The following is a 25,088-nucleotide window of genomic DNA, read 5'->3' as shown; positions in this document are numbered from 1 at the left end:
AATTATCTGAATTTCCACTTACAGAGAAAATAAATTATGCATCCTATTTCTTGGAGCTTGGAAGCACAGTTTAGTGTTGTAACTAAATAGCTTCTGGTTAGTATTGTGCCAGAGGGTCAAACATGTGCCAATATAATGCTTCCACAAAAATTGCTCTATCAAAGTCCTGAGGAATAGTTTCACACACGTGGGGTCAAATGCCTAATATTTACGGCAGCCAAAATACATCCAAATAAGTTCTTAGCAGAGTGATGCCCAGTGAGGTGTAGATACTGACTTTGAAGCCTCAGCTGACTCCAGGCTGGAAAATTACATTTGATTAATTGCTAATATTCTGATGTTTTCAGATATTTACAGTGATCATTTCTCACCATAAGCAATCATATACAGTTGCAGAACCTTATAAGATATTTTTGTTTCCCTCTGGAAAGAAATGGCTCTGACTGGCATATCTGCTCCAATTAAAATCATTGGGAAATTTGCCAACTACTTCAGTAGGTGCAAGATAGAACCCATGAGTTATTATTGCAGTTACTAATAATGTACCATAATATCATACAATTACATTACATTTGCATACATTTAAAATGATAACATTTTTGCCTCTGAAGACCAGATTATGTACCTCACAGTTTGTAGAGCCTGCTAATAATTTAAGTACTTGGGGACTGTGTGAATGGAGTGTGTCTGGGCTTGATTGTGTTTCTAGGATACAGCTTATAATAAGATAGTATGTATATAAGCCACAATTCTCTCCCCACTCTTTCTTTTGCTCCAAGAGGGGTAGTAATTTTATTTTGATGTGTACCCCTAGCCCGTGCCTCTCCCTCCTGCTCATGCAGCTGCGCGCTCTAGCAATAGGCAAGCTGAACACAGCTCCCATTGCTCTCTGCCTTGCTCCACCCATTCATCTCCCATTAATGTGCAAATACAAAAATATGCAAAATCCTGGTTTCCTACTGCTCCATTTCAGAGCCTAACTTGTATCAGTCTCAGAAATACATTTATTTTATTGACATAAATAACTATTTAAATTGTGCTACTAAATATGCAGAACTTTTCATTCTTGGAGGACCTATTTAATTTGTGGGCTGCCATCACAAACTGATTATCCTGAGGCTCTGAGCCTTCTTGTAAGCCATCCTCTGTCCTCACTTTACTTAATCTCCTAAAGGGTTTTGGACTTCTTTTTACAGAAAGCCTAACAAAGTAATGTCTTTATCTGGTACCATGTTAAGTGTTTTAAAAGTCTGATCAACGTGTATAAATAGCCTGGCCTTGAGCAGGCTGACATTTCTGTAGCCCAGCTGATCCAGAACTGTATTCTCAGGACTGGAAGAAGACAGCAGATATTTCTAGCTTTGTTGTGTTGTTGTTGTTTTCTTTTCCCCCAAAGATTTTCATACTTCCTTGTACTCAAGTTTTAAAATTTCTTACATTGCTGCTCTCTTGGGAACTCTGCTGACTCTTTTCTGATTCACTCGGATCAGAAAAGAAACACTTGTGCAGAAAGAACCCAGCAACCTGAGTACGTGCTTTTAAGGAATTGTAGTTTTTCAGTGCACAATCAACATTTATTTTGGAAAAATGCTTTAAATCACTTTTGATTCTCTGTATTTCTGTTTTCAAGCTTCTCTCTTCACAGTCTTCTTGTTGCCAGAAATAAGGTGGTGATAATTAGAGCCGATATCTTCACTTATCTGTGTTCATACCCAAGATCCAAATGGGCTGCAAGTAGATATGGAAAGAGTTCTCAGTTTGCTGAATGTAAATCAAGTTTGGATAGTGTAAGCAAATGCCGTTCTCTTTCACAGTTGAGCTAATTGTCATAGGGAGAGTAGGAGTTAGATGTCCTATGTTGATGCTCTTTATGGATTTATACGCATTGTGAGGGACCTGTTAAGCATTCTAGTTGCCCACATTCCTGTTGTCTCCCTTCAGCTCTGTTTATTATTGCATTGCTTTAAAATAGGAAGATCATGACTTCTTTCAGATTGTGGCACCATCTAAGCAATTATATTAATTTTGGATTTTTGCAGCTTGCTCAGACGTTGTAAGAAAACAGGGTAAAAGTATGCTGCATAACTTCACCTGCTGTATAGCTTAGCCACATGAAGAACTAGACTAAGAAAATCGATGTATTTCTAGTAAAGAAGGTAAGATAGGAGAGATATTGTGCGAGAGAAGGTGACATTTTGCTACTTATCACTGTGGCAAAGTAGACTGAAAGGAGCAAAATGAAGATGACTGTTTCAAGTCATCATCCTAAGGCTGTCTTGTGCTAGCTCTACATGTGAGGTGTACAAGCAATATACTGCTGAATGAAAGCAGACATACTGAATTGCCTTCTCTATGAAATCTGATGTACAGCAATCTGTCAGCTAGTAATGAGGCTGTTGCTATCTGAGGTACCTTGGTAAATTCCTACTTTGTAACCTAGCCTCAAAAGGCATTTCCTATTCGGGTTACAGTGAGGTGTGTTAGCAGAAGGAATAGGATTGTGGTTTGACGCAACAAGAGGATATCCCTTGTACTATGGTTAGATCTTCCTCCTAAATCATTGTGGCTCTTTATGCAATGTGATAACCATGAGCAGTGCTGGGAAAGAGCAATTGCATCAGCCTTCCTGTGTGCCAAGGCAGAGGGAAAAGCAGCACGGACTCAACAGATTCCCTTACAAATGCCTCACATGCCTGCTCTGTGGCACAGGGAGCAAATCAACATAGTGGAGATGTCATTGTGGGGAATTTCTACATTTTTGTCACCCTAAGTTCTGGCCATTGATCCTTATATCCCAGGTGATAACAAAAAGTCACCATCTGCTTTGATTGATTCTGAATTTATAAGAAACAGTTCACCTTAGAGAAAAAAAACACTGATTTTTTTTGCTTGTAAGCAGGAGGAGGCAGCAGCTGAAGGTACAGACCTGTTTGGTCATGGCACAACTCTTGTTATTATTTGAAGTCCAAAGGCCACGTGAATTTGAATAACCTGATACCTATCAGTACTTTGTAGCTCTCCCAAAAGGTGCTAAGTGGAATAGTTTTTTATTCTGAATTAGAAAACATCTTGGAAATTCAAAGAAAAAAGTCCTGCTGGTGTTGTTCAATGGGAGCTGTTTCTTGTGTGGCTTTGTATCTTCAACAGGGTATCAGGGAAATATCTTTGTGTCCCAAATGTTAAGAATAATTCATAATCACTATTATCCAGGATTGTCATTATGAGCCTGCTTGCCTCAGCCTCCGGGTAACAGAGTCCACTGTTCCATCAAACCCTGTCATAATCAGCCATGTTACAAAAACATAATATTGTAACCTTCTAAGGCTCCCTGGGCTAGTGCTATAAAAACCGGGAATTAACTGAAGTAATCTTTCAGCAAACTGCAGTTGCACTTAGAAAATGTAATGATTTTATGCATGTAATGTACATGTTCCCTCACTCTCTTCATGCTCTTCTCAACAGGACAAAAGCTATCCCTCAGACCCCTTCTGCAGCCAAATTAGCTCATCAAAGCAGAACAAGTTTATAATATAGTGTTTGCTGCATATCAAGTGTCTACACACCAGTTTGATTTTCATTCTTTGAGCTCAGTCGCTATGTATTTCATTTAAAGAGGGAAAACTATTAAGTGTTTCCCCCAAAGTAGCTGATTATTCAATGGCTGAAGATGTCAAGGATAATGAAATTAAAAAAGGGCTAGGCTGTGATGGTCTCTAGCAGGAAAATGCATCTCATTAGAAAGCATTCCCAGCAGAGAGGCCTGTGGTATTACATGCATGAATTCCTTTCTGCTGGTGTTAGCTGAGTTTTGGAAGCAAACAGCATGGAGCCCCAGTGACAGTGCATGGGTGTGCACAAACAGTAATTAATCCTTGGCTCCCTGAATGGAGCCTCTGTGAGGCTGGAGGCAAAATCAAAGGGCTCGCTTGAGGAACATGCAAGCTGTCCAGGCAGGAGCATTCCCAGCATGAATATCACCTTATAGTCTGTGTGGGGGACTTCAAAGGCTCAAGACTGTGCTCAGCAGAAGGGCTTATAGCCCAGCCTTTGGTGTACGGTGATGGGGGCACACTGAACAGGCTGTGAGCCAAGGACCTTGCCATTCAGTTTCCTGGCAGTTCTAGAAAGAAAAAGAAAATCAGTCCTGCTACACAAAATATTTGCCTGTGGAAATTATGTATTCAAAGCTGTTTGCGAGAGTGCAGTTCTGAAAAGGTGATGGTGTTTCATACAGGCAAACGCATGTCACTGGTTTGTTGGTACTTTGGCATTGACAAAAAAGACCAAATGCATTGACAAGGATTGCATGCGCCTCCTTTCTGTCCTTCCTTCTGATATTTTGTCAGGAATTAAGAGTATTTTAGCCAGGCTATGCCTTTTGAGGTGGAGAAAGAGAATGTGCTGATATGAAGTTCAGTGGTGGCTGTTAGATGATTACCATTACCAACAATTCCTGCAGTGGTATCTGAGACACCACAACACTTCCTTGCACATAGAAGCAAAAGACCTTGCAACAGAGAGTACTGTGTGGCTAATGTGGCCAAATCTTGTGGTCTGCTGGTAAGGGCAGGTGTGTTTAGGGGTTGCGCTGAAACAAATTGTAGCCAGGGAGGATGTCAGACACTGAAGTATATTGTAAATGTCTCACAAAATCATCTAAAAAATCTTGCAGTATTTCCAGAATATGTGGCAGTAACAGCCCCCAAACTGACATCTTGCTATAACCATGCTGCAGCACTTGTGCCCATCATTACAGAGCATCGGGACGTTATCTACAATAGAAAAACTGATTTTCCTCTGCAGTTCAGTGTCAGAGTGAGCAGGACGTCTCCCTGTGGTTTATCTGTCTAGCCAAAGGAGGTACAATGCAGAAGGGCTAAGGGAGTCTTATAAGCTGAATGACTCTATAATTTTCTGATATTTGTAAGAAAATAAAACCAAGTTGGATCATCACTTGATGCAAATCATCCTGTGGACATGATACAATTTATGTCAGCTGAGGTGCTTATCCTTTTATTTCTCTAACAGACACACGATATGTGATAAAAGTCATAATCAGAGTGATCTGTTTTTCAGTTACCCTTTCTTGTATTTTGCAAACAAAGCACTGCTTTTCTTCCTTCATATCCTTATTGCCAAGAGATAGATATGGCATCAGAAGGTCTCAACCTCGCAAGCAGACTTCTGATCCTTCCTTTCTTCCTTCCTGTAATAATTCTGACCAGTGCTTCTTGTACCCTGCCAGGTCTGATCGTCCGCGAGGTGAGCATCGAGATTTCCCGCCAACAGGTGGAGGAGCTCTTCGGGCCCGAGGACTACTGGTGCCAGTGCGTCGCCTGGAGCTCAGCCGGCACCACCAAGAGCCGGAAGGCCTACGTCCGCATTGCATGTGAGTACTGCACCGGTGTGGGAGGAATGAGGGAAAGTGGAGTCTCTGCCTTCTGGGAGAGAGATTTTGTGTCCCACCCACTGGGTTTTGTGTTTTCTGAAGTTACGGATGTGTGCTAAAGCTCAGTTCTCCAGATGCACAAAAAAAATTTCTGTTTATCCTGTTCTTAAGAGCAAGGAGATGTTTGAGGCCAGGTAGGTTGGGGCTTTGGGCAACCTGATCTGGTGGAAAGTGTCCCTGCCCATGGCAGGCGGGAGGTGGTGGACCATGTGATTTCTCAGGGTCCTTTCTGCTCCAAACATTTCCATGGTTCTGTGATTCTTAGGTCTCACTCTTCTCCCTTGTGTGGGAGGAAAGCAGCAAAAGCAATATTTCCTGTGTACAGCAATTACACGTCTCAAGTGTCTGAAGCTAATGGGTAGCAACATTGTCAAAGCAAGCTCTGGAATAAGGTGACAAGCATTCTTTTATGTCTCTGCAATCACACAATAACTACTTTTGCTAAACAAAGAAAAAAAACTGTGTGTTTAGTATATCATGTAGCGAGATTGGTAATATAAGACTGCAAGTGGTCATCTCAGCCCTAATACTTCATCACTGCTATTCACGGTTACTAACCTCCATGTTTATTATGGATGACTCCCAGCTTAGTCCCCAAGAACACAGAGCAGGCAGCTCCCTGAAAACAGATCTTCATTTGACTGTACAAATATTTAATGTTCATTAATTTTCAAAGAGGTGCTTTTCTTTGTAATAGAGTAGTCACACTGGGGACTCCTGTTTCTCTTTCACATGATCAAATCCTGTTTTGTATAATGGGAACAAAATATTTCACCTGGAATTGTATCTCTTCCACAGTTTTCATCTCAACAAAAACACGTTTTGTGAGAAAAGGTCATTAAGAGCGGAGTTTGCAGCATACTTACATTTCCTGCACCAACCTTAACGATTTATAATGAAAAAAGAGAAATCTTCCAGCCAAATAAAGCTTTTCACAGACATATTAGAGGAAGGACTGATAGGACCACTCTTCTGTTTTAAGTTCTTCATTTAGAGCTTCATTCTTGTTTCGTTCTTGTGAAAGTTCTCAAATACACATTATCAAATGCTTTTACCCCAAGCAACTTACTGGAAATGGAGGACTTCCACTTTTGAGTAGAAGACCAACCTCAGAGAAGAACTTCTCCAGGGTTAGAGGAAATGAAAAATATTGTATGTGGTCACCCTAAAAGATTAGAAATGCTATTAAATATGCATGTAGTGTTTCCTTATGCTAGAAAACTTTTCAAGACTTTGGTTATTTTCTTTTTCTGTACTGAAACAAAAGAGCCATTCCATTTTTTTTTTCTTCCAAGTAATCAGCACTTCAGGGAGGCTTAGCAATGTTTGAACAGGTTTTTTAGATTATGAACTCTGTGTTAACTCATTAAGTCGATCGTCATGTCCTGCCAGTTAGCCCGTGACAGATGACCACTGAGTTAACGCAGTTAGAAAGTCAGAATATATATCACTTGATAGTTAAGGAACTTATGTGCATTGTCACATCTATGCACGTAATTTTTATATATAACATATAATCTTTGTACACAAACACAAGATTTTTTTTAATATCAGTTGACATTTCTTCCCAGGTGTCCAAATTTCTATTGAAAACACTCATAATACAGAATTTGCTTCTTTTTCTTGCTATATTGTGGAGAGAGAAGAACAATCAGTTTAGTGATTTTTGTAGCATCTTGGGGTTTCTTTCAGGACAGTCTAATTAAAGAAATTCCAGGGAGTATTACATGCTTGTCACTCAAACATGCCTTTGTATTTTAGTGTAGATTTTATCATTTGTTCCTGAGCTTGGGATTCTTCGACACTTTTGACTAGCCAAGTCACCTTCACTCCTTGGGACTAGGAGTTGAAGTGTTGGGCTGTCAGACTGCAGATTTTCAGACAACTGTGGAGACCCCTTCTCTGCAGAATTGTCTGTTTCCAATTTCACAGATTTCTATAAATTTCTCAGGTAACTCAGGACTCCTCTTTTAGGAACTCAAACATATGATGAAAGGTATATGCCTCCCTCTGTGATGTCATTTTTTTTGCAATATTGCTATTTTAAACTGTGAACTAAGATGTATCTGTGTTTATCAGTACTCAGAGCCTTGATTTCAGATGAACAAATCTGGACTATCAATATAATGGTTGTTTCCTACCTAAACTTTAAGTACAGCTGAAAAGTCTTCTGATGTTTACACAATGTGCCATGAGACTGGGATATAAGGGAGGTTCTGTGCTGTATTTATGAATCTGGAAGACCAAGGATGTCCAAAATTTAGGAGAGGCAGAAGTATCCAGTTCTGCCTGCATTTGTAGTTGCATGCTTATGTCACCAATGCAGTTTTTATTTTTAATTAGTACAAAAAGGGAGCACTGATACCTTTAGATATCAGTGAAGTAAATGGAGCATGCAAGCGCAACAAGGCTTGTAAGGGGCTTGGAAAATATGCCCTATGAGGAGTGACTTAAGGAACTGGGGCTGTTTAGTCTTGGGAAGAGGAGGCTGAGGGGAGACCTTATTGCTCTCTTCAAATACCTGAAAGCTGATTGCAGCGAGAGCAGGGCTGGTCTCTTCTCATTGGTGACAGGTGACAGGACAAGGGAAATGGCCTCAAGTTGTGCCAGGGGAGGTTTCGGTTAGATATCAGGAAAAACTTCTTTACAGAAAGCGTTGTTAAGCACTGGAATAGGCTCCCCAGGGAGGTTGTTGAGTCACCATCCCTGAATGTGTTTGAAAACTGTTCGGATGTGGTGCTCAGGGATGTTATTTAGTGATGGGTTGTTAGAGTTAGGGTAGTATGGTTAGGTTGTGGTTGGACTTGATGAACTTGAAGGTCTTTTCCAACCTGAGCAATTCTATGATTCTACAATTCTCTGCAGTGTTCTGCTTAAGTTAAATTATGGCATATTTTAATACCTGAACCTGGTGGTTTCATCTCAACAGCTACAACTGTAGTGTAACTTGACTCCTCTCACATTAAGAAAAAAAAATATTCTGCCATTCTCCCTCTCTTCCTTCTCCTCCTCTTTCTCTCTTTTCTCCCTTATGACCACTGGTCTTATTCTGGAATTACAGTGTCATCTCAAGGACTAGAGCTGCATCTGTTAAAACATACAAAAAAAAAAAAAAAAAAAATAGCATTCAACATCTCTGTTCACTGACCGTGTAATAGAATTAACTGAAAAGTAATTTGAAAGTGTGAAAAATGTGCATCCTGGAAAAGTGGCTTGTATTTGTTTAATGCAGGGTCAGGCATGTGTCAGAAAGTACATAACAACCCAGTCAATGAATGTTCTGTATGAAAATCAATTGCAACATCGCCCTGGCCGAGTAAGAGCTTCAGTTATTCAGGAAGGGAGTGATCTATAAATATGGAAGGAAGATGCTGCTACATTTCAAAAGCTGCCCATGCTAGCAGTATAAACAGGAAGTGTCTCAGTCTAAAGCCAACATCCTGGCTCCCCTTAGTGTTCCTGTAGACTAGGAAGCCACTCCTTTCTGGGCTGTCTTTTTCTGAAAAGGAGGAGAAAGAATAGGTGATAGAAACATCATTATTTTCATCTTCTTATGTATGCCCTGGAATTGATCTTCCCGAGGCATTAGTCTCCCCATGAGAGCAGAGCTGAGCCTTTTGTCCTCTTGAACTAGCAGATATGCTGGCATTCATTTTCACTCTCTCATTCTTGATAGCTCAGTAAACAGTAGAGTGGAGGCTCTCAATGTACATCTCAGTGGAGCTGGAAAAATATAATATTGTTGTCTGAGATAGTGATCTGTGAAAGTGCTAAAATACATTTCCTACTTGTTCACACATTGCTTGCTTACTTCAGGCATATCCTGCCAGGTGTGTTGGAGTCGCTAATAGGCTTTGATTCAATTTTTCTGATCAATTTTTTAAAAAAAGTTACTTTTATGGACAGAGGAAGGGAGGATTTAAGGTGCCTTTTTCTTTGGCTGAAAAACATCTATCCCAGTATAACGTTTTAATGTGAATATTATGTAACAAGGCAGATATCATTGAACAGCTAAGACCTAGCAGAGACAATTCCTGTTAAAAGGATGAACGGGGCTTGAGCATTTGTGAGCAAGACTAGAATTAAACCCACCAGAAAATGCATTTGATAAAGACTAAAGAATGGCCACAGGATTTGACCTAATTTTTAGATCAGATAATAACGGGGTAGCTGAGACAAATTGCTCAGAGCCAATGTGCAGAAAACAGCCTCACTTTTCATTTGCTCCAGTTCTGTTTTGGTGTAGCCTCCCTGACTTCATGATTTTAACCCAGCCTGTCCTTGAGAAAATATAGTGAGAATGTAAGCTGCTGTCAAGTTTTCAATTTGTTGAAAACTTGTAGGAAAATAGCAGCATTCACTGTGATTTCAGTTGAATAATCTTTTTGGTCTAATGAAACTGGTCAGTCTTTTCTTTTTTGTTAATTTTTACCTTAAATCAGAAAGAAAGAGAAAGGAAAGAAAGAGACAAAGGAAGAGTCTTATTTTTCATTTTAAAAAGCACTGATGCAGTAAGGAACTGCACTTGTTAATCTTTTGTATAATTTCATATTCGTTTCTTCTGTACTAATCTAAAAGCCTTTTTTTCCCCTGACATTTTTTCAAAGGGATGTAGCGAATACAAGCATGTCAGATGCTGTATACGGATAAGATAAATGCAGTATCGAAAAGTAGACTGGTTTACCTGACGGTTTATCTTCACTTACAAGGGTATGCAGTCATAAAAGAAACAGATATAAAAGAAATCACAGATTCATTACTGACACTCAGTTATCTCACCCTTTAGTATCAGGGCTGCAGTGCCTTTCTTCTTCCTGCCTTCGCACACGTAATCCAGGCAGTGCTGTGAGGACACATGTCTACAGCCACCAAAGCACTTGTGCCACCAAAGCACACTGCAGTAGGTATAAAGTTGGGTGAAGAGAGAGGTGGGAAGGATAACACTTGGAAGTTTTAATAGGAAGGCATGTCCAGGATGTGCGCTACTAAAAGCAAGAAAAAGGAACCTTTCGTGTACTTTGAGAAGTGTATGTAAGAGCAGAGATAGGACTTTAATTTCTTCTTTTTGTACCATTTCAGTTGCTCTTAATCAATATCTGCTGCTTACAGTTAATAAGGGGATTACTGCATGGCATGATCTGGAGCTGAGATTGCTGAAGAGACAACAGCAGATCACAGGAAGGGCAGCGTGGAGTTAACTGAGCAGTTAGCACACTTGATACTCTTCTTTCTCTCCTCACAGGCATGTTCGTGTGCTGCTTCCCACATTAATAGGCACAACCAGCTCTCAAACTTCAGCATGCAATTGCAGCAGTAATAAATACACATAAATAATCAGAAACAAATGCAATAAATACAAATCACATTGTTCTATATTAAGGACTTATGGCTTTATAAACTAATATGGGCATTGACTTCACTGTTAATGTTGCTTTAAACGAGAAAGAAATACCTTTAATGAATTTATATGGATTTAATCCCCTGGTAGGAACCTTGAGAATATCCTCCCTATATTAACATGCTCAAGAAACAATCATCTTTCAGTGGAGTCTGTTTAGTGCCTGATGGTGAGACAGAAATGCAGTCAGAAGTTAACAAAAGTTTGTGTATGTTTTGATAGTGAGAAGATAGCTCTGTGAGTCAGAGTAGTGTAGCAGAAGGGCAACAACAACAAAATGCCATGTTTATATAAATTGTTTGCTGTTTTACTGTTTCAGTGTGCTATAAATTCAATTCTACATATAAATTGCAATGTGCACCTGGCGTTTCTAATGCCTATCTTCAGTGCATTTAGTTAATCTGCCATCTACAGCCTGCTGAGGCTAAGTCATTTCAATTTCACATTTGGATTTATTTTAAAAATGAGATTTAGATACTATCTTTAATCAACAAATAAAATAATGAAAAGAATTAAGTTTATAAATTAGTTTGCAGGTTAAGCTTACAAAGAAAAACAAGAAATATCTAGCTATCAAATAAAAATGTAAGAGGAGGGGAATGGTGTGATCGATGCATGCTGGAAACCCATCTGCTCAGTGAATTCTCTATGAAATGGGCTTGCTTGTATTTTTTACAGTTGTGCCAATATGAAATGTGTTGTATGGGTCCTTTACTACAGACTTAGCCCACATAGAAGCTGTTGTTGCAAAAGGGAGCTCTATCCCACCAGCACCTGGCTGAGCTAGCTTAGAGTTGAAGAGGGAGGTGTGGGACAAATGGTTCTTTGGAGGCATGCAGAGGGTGGGTGTGTCTCCAAGGAATCACCAAGGATAAACGTTATCCTCATCTGTCTGAAAACGCTATCAGCAGAGTGAGGATAGGACAGATGTGCACGTTTCATTTGCTCAGGCTGTAGAGAGACAATGAATACAAGAAAAGAGCAGGCCCTTGGCTCAAGCAAAGCGTCTTCAAGGTGGTAGCCCAGCAAGTAAGGGGTACTCATCACTTTGTTCAGTACCTCAAGTCAGCATACGTAGCAGCCTGTACCCTCAAAAGGTATTGTGCTCTTGCAAGAAGTCTTCTCTGTCCCCATCAGCTGCTGGACTGTGAGAGCTGAGGTGGCTTCTTGGTCACATGGGAGGACTCGCTCCCTGGGCTGCTCCTGGCCAGCTCAGCTCAAGCGACGTCTTTGGAAATGGGGAAGCTCCAGTGTCGTACTTTGATCTAATTAACAAAAGAGAGGTGGAACCACACAGGACAAAGTGAAAGAAGACAACTGTGAACTGAAGAGAGAGGCCAGTGTCTGATAGTGCATGATTTCTTACATTTGGAATTTCAGTGAAAGAAAAAGGTGTTTCTCAATTCCACCAGCACAGTGGAAAGTGATGAAAGAGGAACAGGGCAGTTTTACAGTATTACTCAGGTTGCTCTAACTCAGGATCAGTTATCTAAGTTTGGGAAATAAATGCAGTGAGATGTGTCTTCATATGCATGTGGAACCCCTTTCATTTCTTAGAACATCACTGGCATTTTCCCACTCTTTATCCACAATTATTTTTCTGATGGAGTGTTTCATATTAAGCTAAAATTAAAACAGCATCAAATCTGGCCACTTGAGAACACTCAGCAGTAGGAGGTGGACTTGATTAAGAGAGCTTGTCTAACTAACGGTATACTGATAATGGTTAAAAAGTGTAATGCATTATTCTCTTTTTTCTAGTGTTTTCTAGTTGTTTTTTTTTTTTTTTTTGCAGAAGATGTATTTGATTTTAAACGGATGTCTGCATGTGCTACCAATATAAAGCAAACTGCCATATACATGTACTCCTCATGAAGGTTTTTTCACATTCTTAAGAACTCATTTCTCTGAAGGCATACATCAAATGTACTTCTCTCAGTGGGCATAGCTAATGTGAAAGTTGAATAAAAAATAATGTGGCTTTTCTATTTGTTTTTGTAAAGCTTGCTTTTTTTTTCCTTTTAATTTTGAAATATTTGTATGGAAGGAAAGTTGAGGTTGGAGTCACTATAAGGAGCACAGGATAAAGAGTCTTTAAGGTCTACCAAGGGCAGAAATCCATCTTTCCCTGACAGTAATGCTGCATTGTTCAGTTCGTTTCTGGTTTACATCTAATTCCTGTCTGACAAGTGTCCGTTTTTCATTCTCATTCATTAGTCACCCTTACATTAGCACTGCCTTTAAGGCATCTGGCCTGCCTCTTCTCACATTTCTCAGAAATGATAAAAGATATCCTTAAAGTTTTACCCACCCACCCATCACAGCAAAAAACAGAGCAACTGCAAGGAGATAAAATAGATTTGATTAAAAAGAAGACTAGGGCCATTCTTTGCTCTTTTTTAGAAGATGACAGCTACTAAGGGAAGTGAGGAAATACTGTGAGGTTATATAGAAACTATTGCCTTTAGCAGGTAAAAATGCAACTTTTGAGTTGTCTATAAGCTAAAAATGCACTGAAGTTAAAGGGAATTTAACAGTGCATCAAAATTAAGCTCTAATGCTCGTCTCCCCCAAAAGCATAGAAATTCAGGAATAAAGCTAAGAATATGGCGTACACTGAGTTTTTATTTCCCATTACACTATTTCAGTTTTATGCTTGTGGAAATTCTCTCATTTCAATGCAGTTCTGAATGCAGCCATCTGTCCTTAACAGAGAGGCTTGTACAGAAGTATTTCAGGAGTCTTGGAGGAAAGTCTCATCTTAAGTATGCTGTAAATGTGCTGCAGTATATGCCACGAGAGCCCCCTCTGAATTTACTAAGACTCTACATTAGTAAAGAAAATAGCTTGGCTCAAGGTGGCAGACCAGAATCTTAATTCTCCTCCGTGGCTTCTTTTTATGAAGGCAGCCTTGAAGGGGAATGAGAGGCGGGGGAAATGCCTGCTGGTGCTGTATTGACCCCTAAGCCTGGTGGCAGAGTGGCACACTTGAAGGAGCCACCAGCAGAATGAGGGGGACCTTTCAGCATCACTTCCCAGCAGGGCCTGATCTGCTCTGAAGAGGAGTTGTGGCAGCAGTACTACCTGTATAATGGGGAGAGTATTGCTAACGCAGTCAGGGATTATTCAACATTACTAAAATAATAATGGAGAGAAAGTGCAGCTGCCTTTCTTGTGTGTCTCTCTGTATTGAGGGTGAGGGTAGAGAAGGCTCTCTCAGCATCACGTTTACAGAGCTGCTGCCGACCTAAGGCTTTAATAATTCACACTGCCTCTTCACAAAGAGGTCCTGACTTAGAATAGATCAAGTGTTTTATTGTTTTGGTTTTTTTTTTGCAGGCATATTTTCTTAAGATTTTGAAAACTTGGGAAAAAATGGATGTATTTATTTGTCTTTTACCCTTCTGTGGGAAAATGTATTCCTTCTGCTTGTAAGCAATTGTAACTTATGTGACACTTCAGAAAAATGACAAATGTCTTTGAGAAAGCTTTGTTTGGAAATGATCCAAAGTCTCTCAGTACATTAGCGCACTCACCCACTCCTGGTTGGCTGTGTGAAGTTGCCATGAGCACTGTAACCCTTAAATGGAAAAGGAAGCTGCAGATTGAAGAATTAGAAAGAAATCTTTGTTATCTAGAAAAAAAAGTCATACTGCAAGGGCCATAGAAAATAGAAGTCAGTGCAAATGCTGTGCTATCCCAGCAGAGTGTTTCATGATAGCACAGCAAGTGAAGAAATTGTTCTCCTAGGCCTTCCGCTTCTTCGTAATTTAGAGCTCACTTTTTTGCCACTGTTGTCTTTTGCAACCGGTCAACCTTATGCCTGGTGAGGTAGAAGCTGCGCTGCACAACTGCTGTCTGTAGCTGTTTGTAGGTGGCAAAGCTGCAGCGAGAGGTGGTAGGTAGTTCTGCATGGGTTAAGCTGTAAATATGTGGGAGGGAGCCAAAAGAATAGGGTATAAAAGCTTCCAGTCTTGTAAATACACAATTATGTATTTTTTATTTTTTTTTTATTTTTTTTTCAAATGAGTATCATTTACTCAACAGTATCTAATAGCTCCTTTGAGAACATTACTGTCTATTATGTCAAGGCACCTTCTTAGACTATTTTTAGTTTGTGACTCACTGACCCACTGCAATCCAGTGGCACCAATAAGTGGGGTGGGAGTGGAGCCAGGGGGGCCCTTCCCACGGGATTCACTGCACCTCCTATATCCACACTGGAGAGCTTAACAGGGAAAACAAGCCCTGCACACCCAGCACTTCCAGCTGTTGATAATAAAGAGGGTAAAGTGGGTGTTTTTTTTTTTACTGTTATTACACATTTCTAGACCTAATGCTGTTTACTTTTGTATGCACTAAAACTGAGGATTTTCAGAGGTGAGCATTTTGTGTGGGGGGTGATTGCTGTGCATACGTGAAGTTGCTGAGAACTTCGAGTTCCATGAATATTCCAAGAAGGCAGGGATGACAATAAATCAGCATGCCAAGGAAAAGCCTCAGATTCTTGTCTGTCCAGTTTGGCTCTACTGTATCCATCCCTCCTTATTAGAGCACCTGAATGCTATTATTAATGCACAATTTATTAGTATTAAATGCTTCTAAATGCAGCACTGTGACTTTCATATTTATCCTCAGCCGTGATATTCAAACAGATCTGTTATAATTTTCCTACCACGCACATATGCATACATGCACATGTACGTTAAGTGTGCTAAGGCACTTCTTCTTTCTTCTACTTTGGAGAAGAGGGAATTCCTCAGAAGATATCTGTAGAATTAACAGTGCTATGATCTTAAAGGTTCTGCTTGCAATATAACCCAAGATATTCTCTCATCTAAAGCAAACTGCATTTAACACATTATGTGTGCCCAGGGTACCCATTTAGCCTACGGGGTGTATGAGGAATCTGAGCTAAAGGAAAGGTGTTGTGTTCCAAGAAACCCACCAGCTCCTGAAAGAGTTGCCTGTCTGTGCACTTCACTTGCTGAAGTACAGCAAACTAAATGTCAGGAGTTTGTGCTTGGAATGGCTCCCACCTACAGAGAGGGGACTTGGGAGGATTGGTTTTACAGAATCACAGAATTGCAGGGGTTGGAAGGGATCGAGAGATCGAGTCCAACCCCCTTGTCAAAGCAGGTTCCTTACAACAGGTCAATGTCCAGCTGGGTCTTGAATATCTCCTTTGAAAGAGACTCTACAGCCCTTCCGGGCAAGCTGTTCCAGTGCTCCATCACCCTTATTGTAAAGAAGTTCTTCCACATGTTAGTACGGAACTTTCTGTGTTCAAGTTTTAGGCCATTGCTCCTTGCCCTATCATTATGCACCACCAGGAAGATCCTGAGCTCATCCTTTTGCCTCCCATTTCCCTTTAGATATTTATAAACATTTATCAGACCCCCGCCCAGTCTTCTTTTCCTCCCAAAAAATTTTTACTCAAATTGAGCTGTACAGCCATTATGCCCCCTGGGTAGCCTTTCAGAGGGTGGGCTGGGGCTGGCAACACAGTGGGAGCTCCATAAAGGCATCATGGACAGAACTGCTCTTGCTGATTGTCTTGCTTTGGTCACTCTCACATGAGGTAACCTCGCTGGGATGGAGTAACTCCAGTGTAATAACGATGCCAACAGACACAACCATGTGAGGGTTGACATGTTGCCTGACAAAATTACCAATTCTAGATGAAAAATAGAACCTTGGATGGTCTGTTTGTAAGCTGGTTCTCGTCAGTGGTATGTTTTCCAGAACAGTCACAAGTTATAGCTTTGAAATATTTGGCTTTTAAATTGTTCCCGTATGGTTTATTTCTAGCATGACACAACTATTTGCACAACCTTGCCGTGAACTGGCATAGGGAACTTGTCTGACTTCAGAACAAAAATATAAAAATCCCTTTTTTTTTGAAGGATGTTTTTTCAAATCCAGACCAGCTCTCTGACATGGCTTCTAGCATGGCCCTGTGTCTACATGCAGCAGGAGCCAACTGCAGGGAGAAGTGTCCCCAGCTGCTACTGGGGCTGAAGGCTCACTTCTCCAGAACTCCATCCTCCCTAATACAACACAGAGGATGCCAGAGCATGATGGAAGTACAGACATGGTAGTAAGAAGGGAAAATCTCCAGTCCTTTTTACCACCAGTGCAAATATGTTACAAAGGTGTACTAGAAAAGCCAAAGTGTGCAGCTGCCCAGTGCAATGAACAGCTCCATAGTTAGGAGACACATTTGATGTACCCTCTGCCTTTGACGTTTCTGTGGTGCTGTGCATGGATCCAAGTGTGGTTTGACTCCACATTACGACTGCTGTTATCTAATGCTACAGGAATAGTGAGATAGTGAAGACAAATCAGCTAAACTTGTAAAGTTAATGTTTAAAAATGGCAGCACAAACACTTTAAACCAGGAGTTTAGGGAAACTCAGCTTACGCGTTTTAGTTTTACAGGCTTATATAATTTCCTTTAGCTTTCTTTCATATTTCCCCAGCATCGCTTAGCAAACATAAATTATCCGAAGAAGGAATTTCTTTCTCCTTGAGTTCCATGTCTGGACAGGACCTTTCACAGTGAGGCCTTGATTCCTGGCTGGGTTCATGTGTACTACCACAATATAAATAATAAATCTGCTATGAAACCTTTGAGCACTTAATGCTTGAATGAAGTGAAAACATGCCTAGTCTTTTTTAAGTGCTCCACTTTCCAGGGAGCAGATATTCTATTTTCTCTGCTTAGAAAGACTTTTCTCTTATTTGGTGGTATGAGAATGAAACATGACATAAGCCAGCAGTTATTAATACTACAAATTCTTCTTCTCTCCCCAGATCTCAGGAAGACTTTTGAGCAGGAGCCACTGGGGAAAGAAGTGTCCCTGGAGCAAGAGGTGCTGCTCCAGTGCCGCCCCCCTGAAGGCATCCCGGTAGCTGAGGTGAGCAGCAGTGGTATTTTGCCCCAGCAGCTGGTACTTGGATGTCCTAACTGAGGCTTGATCTGTGGCTAATGGAGCAGGGAATAAGGGCTTAACATGATGAATGGGTGGCAATGGAGAGCAGACTGCCTGCTGCTGGTAGATAAGATTGATCTGGAGCTGATTAATGACTTTGGAGGCAATTACGATGTCTTGCTGGGCAGAGCTACAGGTGGTATGGTTTCAGGTTTTTGTTTCCTTTCAAAAATCCTAGTTATGTCTGATGTCCAAAGAACATATAAGTGGTGGGGCATACTGATACCAGCCCATTATCCTTTCCTGCCCTTTTAAAGGAAATGCCATTCCAGTTATTGAGAGAAGCACCTTCCAAGCACACCAAGACATTTTAATTTTTAGTTTGTCAGGTTTCATTTCCATCACACGTTTGTGCACGCACTTGAGTATACACCAGGGTAGCTAGCTTAGTGCACAAGTATGTACTGTGGTTCAGGTGAAGCAGCTTGAAGTGGGGGCAACTAGGGGATGCATCTTCATAAGAATTCATGTTCATGGGCTTATCTGTTTTTATGGTTTTTTTTTTGCTGGCATTTAAGTAGTAGAGAGTGGGTAGCCTTCCACCCACTTGGCAGGAGAGAACTTTTTTTTCACCAGAATCTGTGCCCATCAGCAGCAGCAGCAGGGATACCTGCCTACATTCAGCTGTGGCTCCAGCCAAAAATGGCTCCAGGCTCATTGCTCCCTGAGTCAAAGGGTCGCTCTGAAGTCCTAAGTCTGCTGCTGATGTTCAGTGAAAAATTCATATTGTTAATGCTGGTAATTCCCCTATCTGAATTCTCCTCAGTCTCCCTCTGCCATGCAGAGAGGGAACTGTTGCTGCTTTGCATTAAGATAAGTTAGACTGTCATGGCTAAGCAGGAAAGTGGTTGTCCCTCAGCACTGATGGCTGATTTCTAAGGAGACAAAGCTTGAAGTGTTACCTCCCTATCTTACCCAAGTTCAGGTTTAATCAGGTTTACTTTTTTTGTAGAAAAGTGTCTACAAACATCTGAGGGAATGATTAGCATAGAAGATTTCTCCAGTTTCCTTTTTCCTTAGGCTGTATTCTTTCTCCTTTACGATGCACAAAACTGTACAGAGCATTTAGGTCTGCTGAGCCAGCTTGCTGATGGCTATAATATTAGTCAGTTGGCTTTCCCAAAGAACATTTTAGCAACTTTTTAATTTTTTGATTCCATTTCTGATGGATCTTTACATCAAATCAATACACTGTCACGCCTTCATGAGTATTTGAAATAGGGTAGGTTGTTCTGGAGGTGTAGATACTACTGAGATTGGTCATGATGAGTGGTTTATTTGAGCATGATGTTACAAGCACCTCTGAAATTTCAGCAGTCAGCCCAGCTATTCCCACGGAAAGGTCTGCAAAGCCCCAGTCAGGTGGCCAGGCCTGGAACAGCATGATTTAATATGACGTGTGGAAGGGGAGCTCTCTCTGCTCTTATAAACATTCTGCATCAGCCATTAGCACTTGTAGTTCTTCAGTCAAATTATACCTGTCCTCGTTCCACTGAGCAGCTGTAAAGGCAAAAAAAAAAAAGATGCCTCAGTAGCCATGTCTGCTTCCTAGTACAAGGAAGTGAGCTCTGAAAAGATTCTCTGCGAGTTGCTCTCCTAATAATTGCACTTATTTCTGCCTGCTTGTATCCTGGCTCACTCTTGTCAGCAGAGACTCATGATTCTACATTGGCTCTGAGTCTTATTTGCACCGTGGTCAAGGCAGACACCAATTAACACTTGGCAGCCTCAGAAATCGTATACTCCCCATCTGACACTGAAAAGAACTGTTCTCAATGTTGTATTTTTTTTTCTCTCTTCTGACTTCTGAAGTCAGGAGGAGATCAAACACCCAGATTGGACAGCCGCCTAATACAGCCTCTTTGTAGATTCTTTCCAACACTATTAAAAGTACAAAGACCTGAACACTAATGAATATGAATACCTTAATGTGACACTTTATTACAGCCACTTGGTGAAGCTGGTAAGATAAATTTTAAAAAATACCAAGATGAAAGGTAACTTGGTAGGTTGAAGGATTACATGATTATTTTAATTTAGAGATGAATTAATTCTATGTTTATGACTTCTTTTATTTGTTCAGAGGATTTTCTGATAGGATGGTACCGGTAACTATGAATGCACTTGAGAGAAGGCAGGCAGCAAACCCAGGCTTTTTGCACATTGCGTGGTTTGATTTCAAGTACAGTAGGTAACACTGTTGCTGTAGTATTAGCAAGTTAGCAGTATTTCCAAATGCTTTAGTGAGCATGTACCTTGGACTCTTCCCACTCTGGGCACTGTGTTCTGGTTTGTTTGTTTTTTCAACTTCCTTCCTTCTGAAGTGGTCACTGGATTTAGCATCAAAGTGGGAAGAAAGGCTTACACTGTGAAACTGCATAAAATACTCAATCAGTGTGACATCATGCTGGAATCTAGAGTCCTCGAATCTTCCACTTGATTTTTTCTCTTTTGATTTAATTCTATCCGTTACTTTTGTTTTTTCTTTTAATATTTCAAAGTGGTGGGAATAACCATACTTAGGGAAAAATACTTTTCTCTTTTTTGCATATAGAGAATTTCATCTTGTAATTCCCAGCATATTTAATTGCAATTAACTGTGTTGATCTCTTGCTGATCAGTGCTGGAGAAGATATTATTATTATTGAAAAGCTGAACCACGTAGCAGCATTCAGCTGTTTTGCCTTTTCCTATACATGGCCCAGACACAGACACAGTGAGGTTTCCACACATAGCTGGGGAGTAGAGGCAAATTCATATGTTCCTACCATTATTAAAAAAAAAAAAAAAAAAAGGAATGGAAATGAAAACAAACAAAAACCTGTCCTAGCTCTATGCTTCCTTGCCTTGTGCTTTTCCTCAGTGGGGAGGAATGGGACAAGGCAGTGAGATAAACAGTCTGGCCTGCTTATCATCAGGAGCTGCTGCTGCTCAGCATTGCAGCTGCATCCCCCTGGTCTCATCCCAAATAACCATTTATGCTTCACTCTGTTTTGTGCATGTTTTTTTTCAAGCTTAAGCAGAACTATTAGCAATTAATTGCCTAGGTCATTTAATGTGTTCTTTTGAAAAATGCCAGCATCATATTGTACATGATAAAATATAGTCCAAGACACCAAGTCACATCAAATTAGGTCACTGAAATATGATATAGATCAAAGCATCAATGAGATGTAAGATTGGTTAATATGCCATAAGCTGCTAGATGAACTTTTGCATTGAAATGTGTGATTTGCTGCACCTTCAACAGGGGGATAATTTTTTCATTAATTATAATTGAAGTGTTTCACAGAGAAGTTTAACAGGAGACCAGGGTACAGTGTACAGTTTAGTCAATCAGCTGAGTTTGAAACATGACTTGGTATTCATGTCTTCAATTAGGAATTAGGGCAAGGGGCAAAATGTCCCTCTGTAAAAAGGCAGAAAAAGGTGTTATACCAAGTCAGGATGACTGTGACAAATAATTCATTCCACTCCTGTTGCGTTGCCAGAAGCAGCTGGAAGCTAGGGATTTCTCCAAGTAGGCAGCATCAGGTAGCTGCTCTATCTAATTGATTATTAATACAACTGCTGTTTGTTTTGGTTCATGAGCTGCTGCTCATGCTTTGCTGCAGTTATCCCTTAATTTGAAGTTCATGTGTATGCATTTCTATGCAGGTGAGCATTATGGAGACAGTGTTTTATATTCCCAGCCAGAAAGTGAGCTTTAAGAGAGGGGAGAGAAGCAGTTTGTGGGCACAAATACTGATTAGCTGGGAAGTGCCACTATTCTTTGCAGTGCCTTGCATCACATAGCAGATTTATTTACTCAGGGCTTCAAGGGTGAATGAGAGGCTCATGTCCATGTGTCCGTGTTGAAGATACAGCAGCCTGATACCCAGTTCTCACCTTGTCTGTTGTGAGGCAGGGAGGAGCAGGGAGGTGAATAAGCTTTTTGGTACAAAGGAGCCCTACCTTCTCACTGCTGCTCCAAGGACTGCCCATTCATTTTGCCCTGAAGAGCCACTGGATGAGGTCTAGCAGTGCAGGACTGTCCTTCAAATGTACAAATTAAAGCTCTCCATAATTGTCTCTGTGTGGTCCTGTACATTTCTGCTTCTTCTTCACCCCAATCTATCGGTGGGTAGCACTCTTCTGAGAAGCAGAAGTTAACTTACAGCCCCTTCCTTGAGAATAGGCTTGCATATTGGTCTTGTGCTTCCCTAGGAAATACGCTATGAGGTTGTATATTTGTTTGTTTATATTTACCTTAGATATAGATTTGGAATGTAAGCAGCGTAGGGGACAGTTTTTAGCAACATTTTTGGTAAGGCAGGTGAGTGTACTTCTGAACTCTCCCCTTTGAGAAGGCAGCCCCACATCCTGGAGAGACTATTCTGTACACCTACAAGGTGTACAAGTCCTACTTTGACACCAACAGATTTTTGCTCCTTATAGCCAACAGACCTCATAGAGCCAGATGTGCAAGTGTTACCTCTGACTGGGGTTTCTGGAGCTTGAGTTCTCCTCAGCATTCACAGTGACCCAGCAATAACATTTGCCTAGGTCAGCTCTTGTGGCAGTAGCTTCTTCAGACTCAGTGATCTCCTTAAGTGTGAAGAATTATAATGCCTCCACATTTTTATAGAGATGTTTTCAAAATTTGGTTTACTGTCACTCAAGAGTCATTTGATGAAGTTTTGCAGGGTTTTGCTCAGAAATTTCCAGGTGCTTCTAGAACTGATGGTCTTCTATCACTAACGTGAGGAACCTGGACAGAATCCTGAATACCTTTAAAATCAGTCAGAGAAGTTTTCCATATGGCAACTTCAGGGAGGACAGAAAGAGGACAGTCCTCAAGGAGTGCCCTCATTCCCAGCATCCTCTTCCCTTATTGAATTTAATGATTCAAAAAAGCCTATAATTCCATCTATCTGTCCATCTGCCCATCATTGGCATATTAGAAGAACCACAGACTTCACACAAATGACCTGTTTAAAGCTGTGGGAACTGTGGGAATTGTGGACCCAGGCAGTGCATGTGGTGCCAGAAATACCAACCAACACATATGAGCTGTGAGACCTCTGTCCCAAAACCCTCTTTGAAGCAGGGAAGGGAGCACAGCATCTCCTGGGGGCCAAAGGGCAGCCACCACCACTGTTTCCAGTTAATGATGCCATGATCTTTGTTTGAATTTGCAGCTCTGTGAAAGAAGGTTTTCCATCTGCAATTACTTGAACCATGCAGCCCACTGCAGCCTTGGAAGTTTCCTTGTTGAGACTTCGCTTCCCCATTGTTCACAAAGCGAAGCTGTAGTAGGGCCAGAGACATCCAGCAGCTGTACATACACTCTGTATAGATTTTAGTGTTCAAGCAGCAAGCTAGATATATGTGCAATTAAGGAAGCGTTTCCACAGCAGGAACACAAATTCCCCTTATTGGCAGCAGAAGCAAATAACAACTGAACAAAATGTCACTGCAGTTTGCATTTGCTCTCTCATTCTCAATATGTGTTCTGCAGTCTCGCATGGCTGTAATCTCAGCCTCTTTGGAAACAACTTTTTTAACCTTAAACCAACTGGCATGCAAAGGACAGCATCCTCTTGTTGCTGGGATGAAAGCATACATTTGAAAGCAAGTCAAAAATCAAATAACATTCTTCAAAGAGGCACTCAGATCTCAATATACCTGAAATAGCTGTTGGCTCAAAAGCCTGTATGAAAACTGCTAGTATCCTCTGCCTCACTTGGGTACCTTGCATTGTGTCCAAATCAATGGTTAGCTTCACGAATGTTTTATTGGTCCTGCAACATGTAGAGAACATAACCTGGAATGCGGTTGTGGCTGGGAGATGAGATTGAATGTGATCCTGCTGTTTTGCAAGCCACGGAGAAGACAGGTTTGCAGTCATCTTGCATCCTGGGATCCTCACTCATCTTTTATTGAGGCAGCTCTCTCACTACTCCCAGCCGCTCACAGCTTGTTTGTTCTGGAGGATTGTGCCCAGGAATTTTACCTATGCCTAGAGAGGCAGAAGATGTATTGCTGGTGTTGGCAGGTGCTCCGTGCTCTGAAGATGGGCCTGGGGCAGGTTGTTGCAGGGTAGAGAAGAATCCAGGGCTTGCACCCTGATGGATTTTCTTGAGATCACTAGAGGTGTAAGGAACAACCAGAGGAGCCCACATCCCTTTTGCATTCTTCATTTCTCTTAGAGCAGCTGTGCTTCTGCTCTACCAGTTTCTAAAACAGTCACGCATACAAAAGTGTGCCAAGAGATTTAAGTATCTGATAATCTTAGTAACTTGGCATGGCTAAATTTGTGTCAGCAATTAGCTTCCATAATAGGTTATCCAGCATACGTAATCACTTGTGTGATTTACATCCTCTGTGCACATTTAGCCTGCACAGGAGCCTGGCCAGGCTTTGCATGCTGTTGTCTCTGCCTGACTGGCATTATTTCAGGCTGCTGAAGCATCCTGCCGCGGGACAGGGCTGGCCGCAGCCCCTAGGTACCACCATCCCAGTGGCTGCAGGCTTCCTGCTCTTGCCGATGGTCTCGCTTCTCATGTCGAGTGGCATGTGGCAGGTTCCCTCTGTTAATTAGAACAAATGTGCCAATTATGTTAATGTATCTCCCGATACCAATCAGAGAATAATTAGAGTCAACACATCTGTCTCTCACTAGGGAGCAGGATGGCAGCACAGACCCTACAAGGTATGCTGCTCTGAATTACAGCCACGTCGGGTTATGCGTCCTCGGCTGCTCACGGGGACAGCTGGGTCTTGGGGCAGGCTGGGAGGTGCCTTCTGAGCACCTGCAGGGACTGTGAGCTCATCCACTGTGCTCGCTCTTCTGCTTACAGACATCTAACAAGTAAAAATACCTGAGTTGGGAAACTGGAAATAGAACTAGGAATTTCATTCTGGCTTTGTTCTGGAGGGCTGATGTGTATGAAATCTGGGTGAGTGTTACTATTTTCCATAGCTGGCATCTCCAGGATGAGGTGATTAAACACCCTTCATGGCAGTATTGTGGCAGATTAAGTGTTTGCTGTTATGATGAAGGAAAACTGATGCTCAGGCTTGTTCTGTAGCTATGCACAGCAATTCATGCATTGATTAATAATAGTTGGAGGGATATGTCTGGTTTAAAAGACAGAGCTAGATCATAGAATCATAGAATCATAGAATGGCCTGGGTTGAAAAGGACCTCAAGGATCATCGAGTCTCAACCCCCCTGCTAAGTGCAGGGTTGCCAACCACTAGA

The 25,088-nt window shown here is 41.2% G+C and overlaps 1 protein-coding gene across 2 annotated transcripts in view; it reads left to right on the top strand.

The window, feature by feature from the left end:
- The window catches only part of UNC5C (unc-5 netrin receptor C), a 239,716-nt gene that overhangs the window by 170,405 nt on the left and 44,223 nt on the right, over positions 1-25,088 (top strand). For both annotated transcript variants that reach the window (XM_021396043.1, XM_021396044.1), the window contains exons 3-4: positions 5,246-5,389; positions 17,664-17,767. In XM_021396043.1, the coding sequence (XP_021251718.1) occupies positions 5,246-5,389; positions 17,664-17,767 (248 nt within the window). The remainder of the gene's footprint in view (positions 1-5,245; positions 5,390-17,663; positions 17,768-25,088) is intronic.

Source organism: Numida meleagris, chromosome 4 (assembly GCF_002078875.1).
Source record: "Numida meleagris isolate 19003 breed g44 Domestic line chromosome 4, NumMel1.0, whole genome shotgun sequence".
In the NCBI taxonomy this organism is placed as follows: domain Eukaryota; kingdom Metazoa; phylum Chordata; class Aves; order Galliformes; family Numididae; genus Numida; species Numida meleagris.
This window is presented reverse-complemented; position numbering and strand designations above follow the sequence as displayed.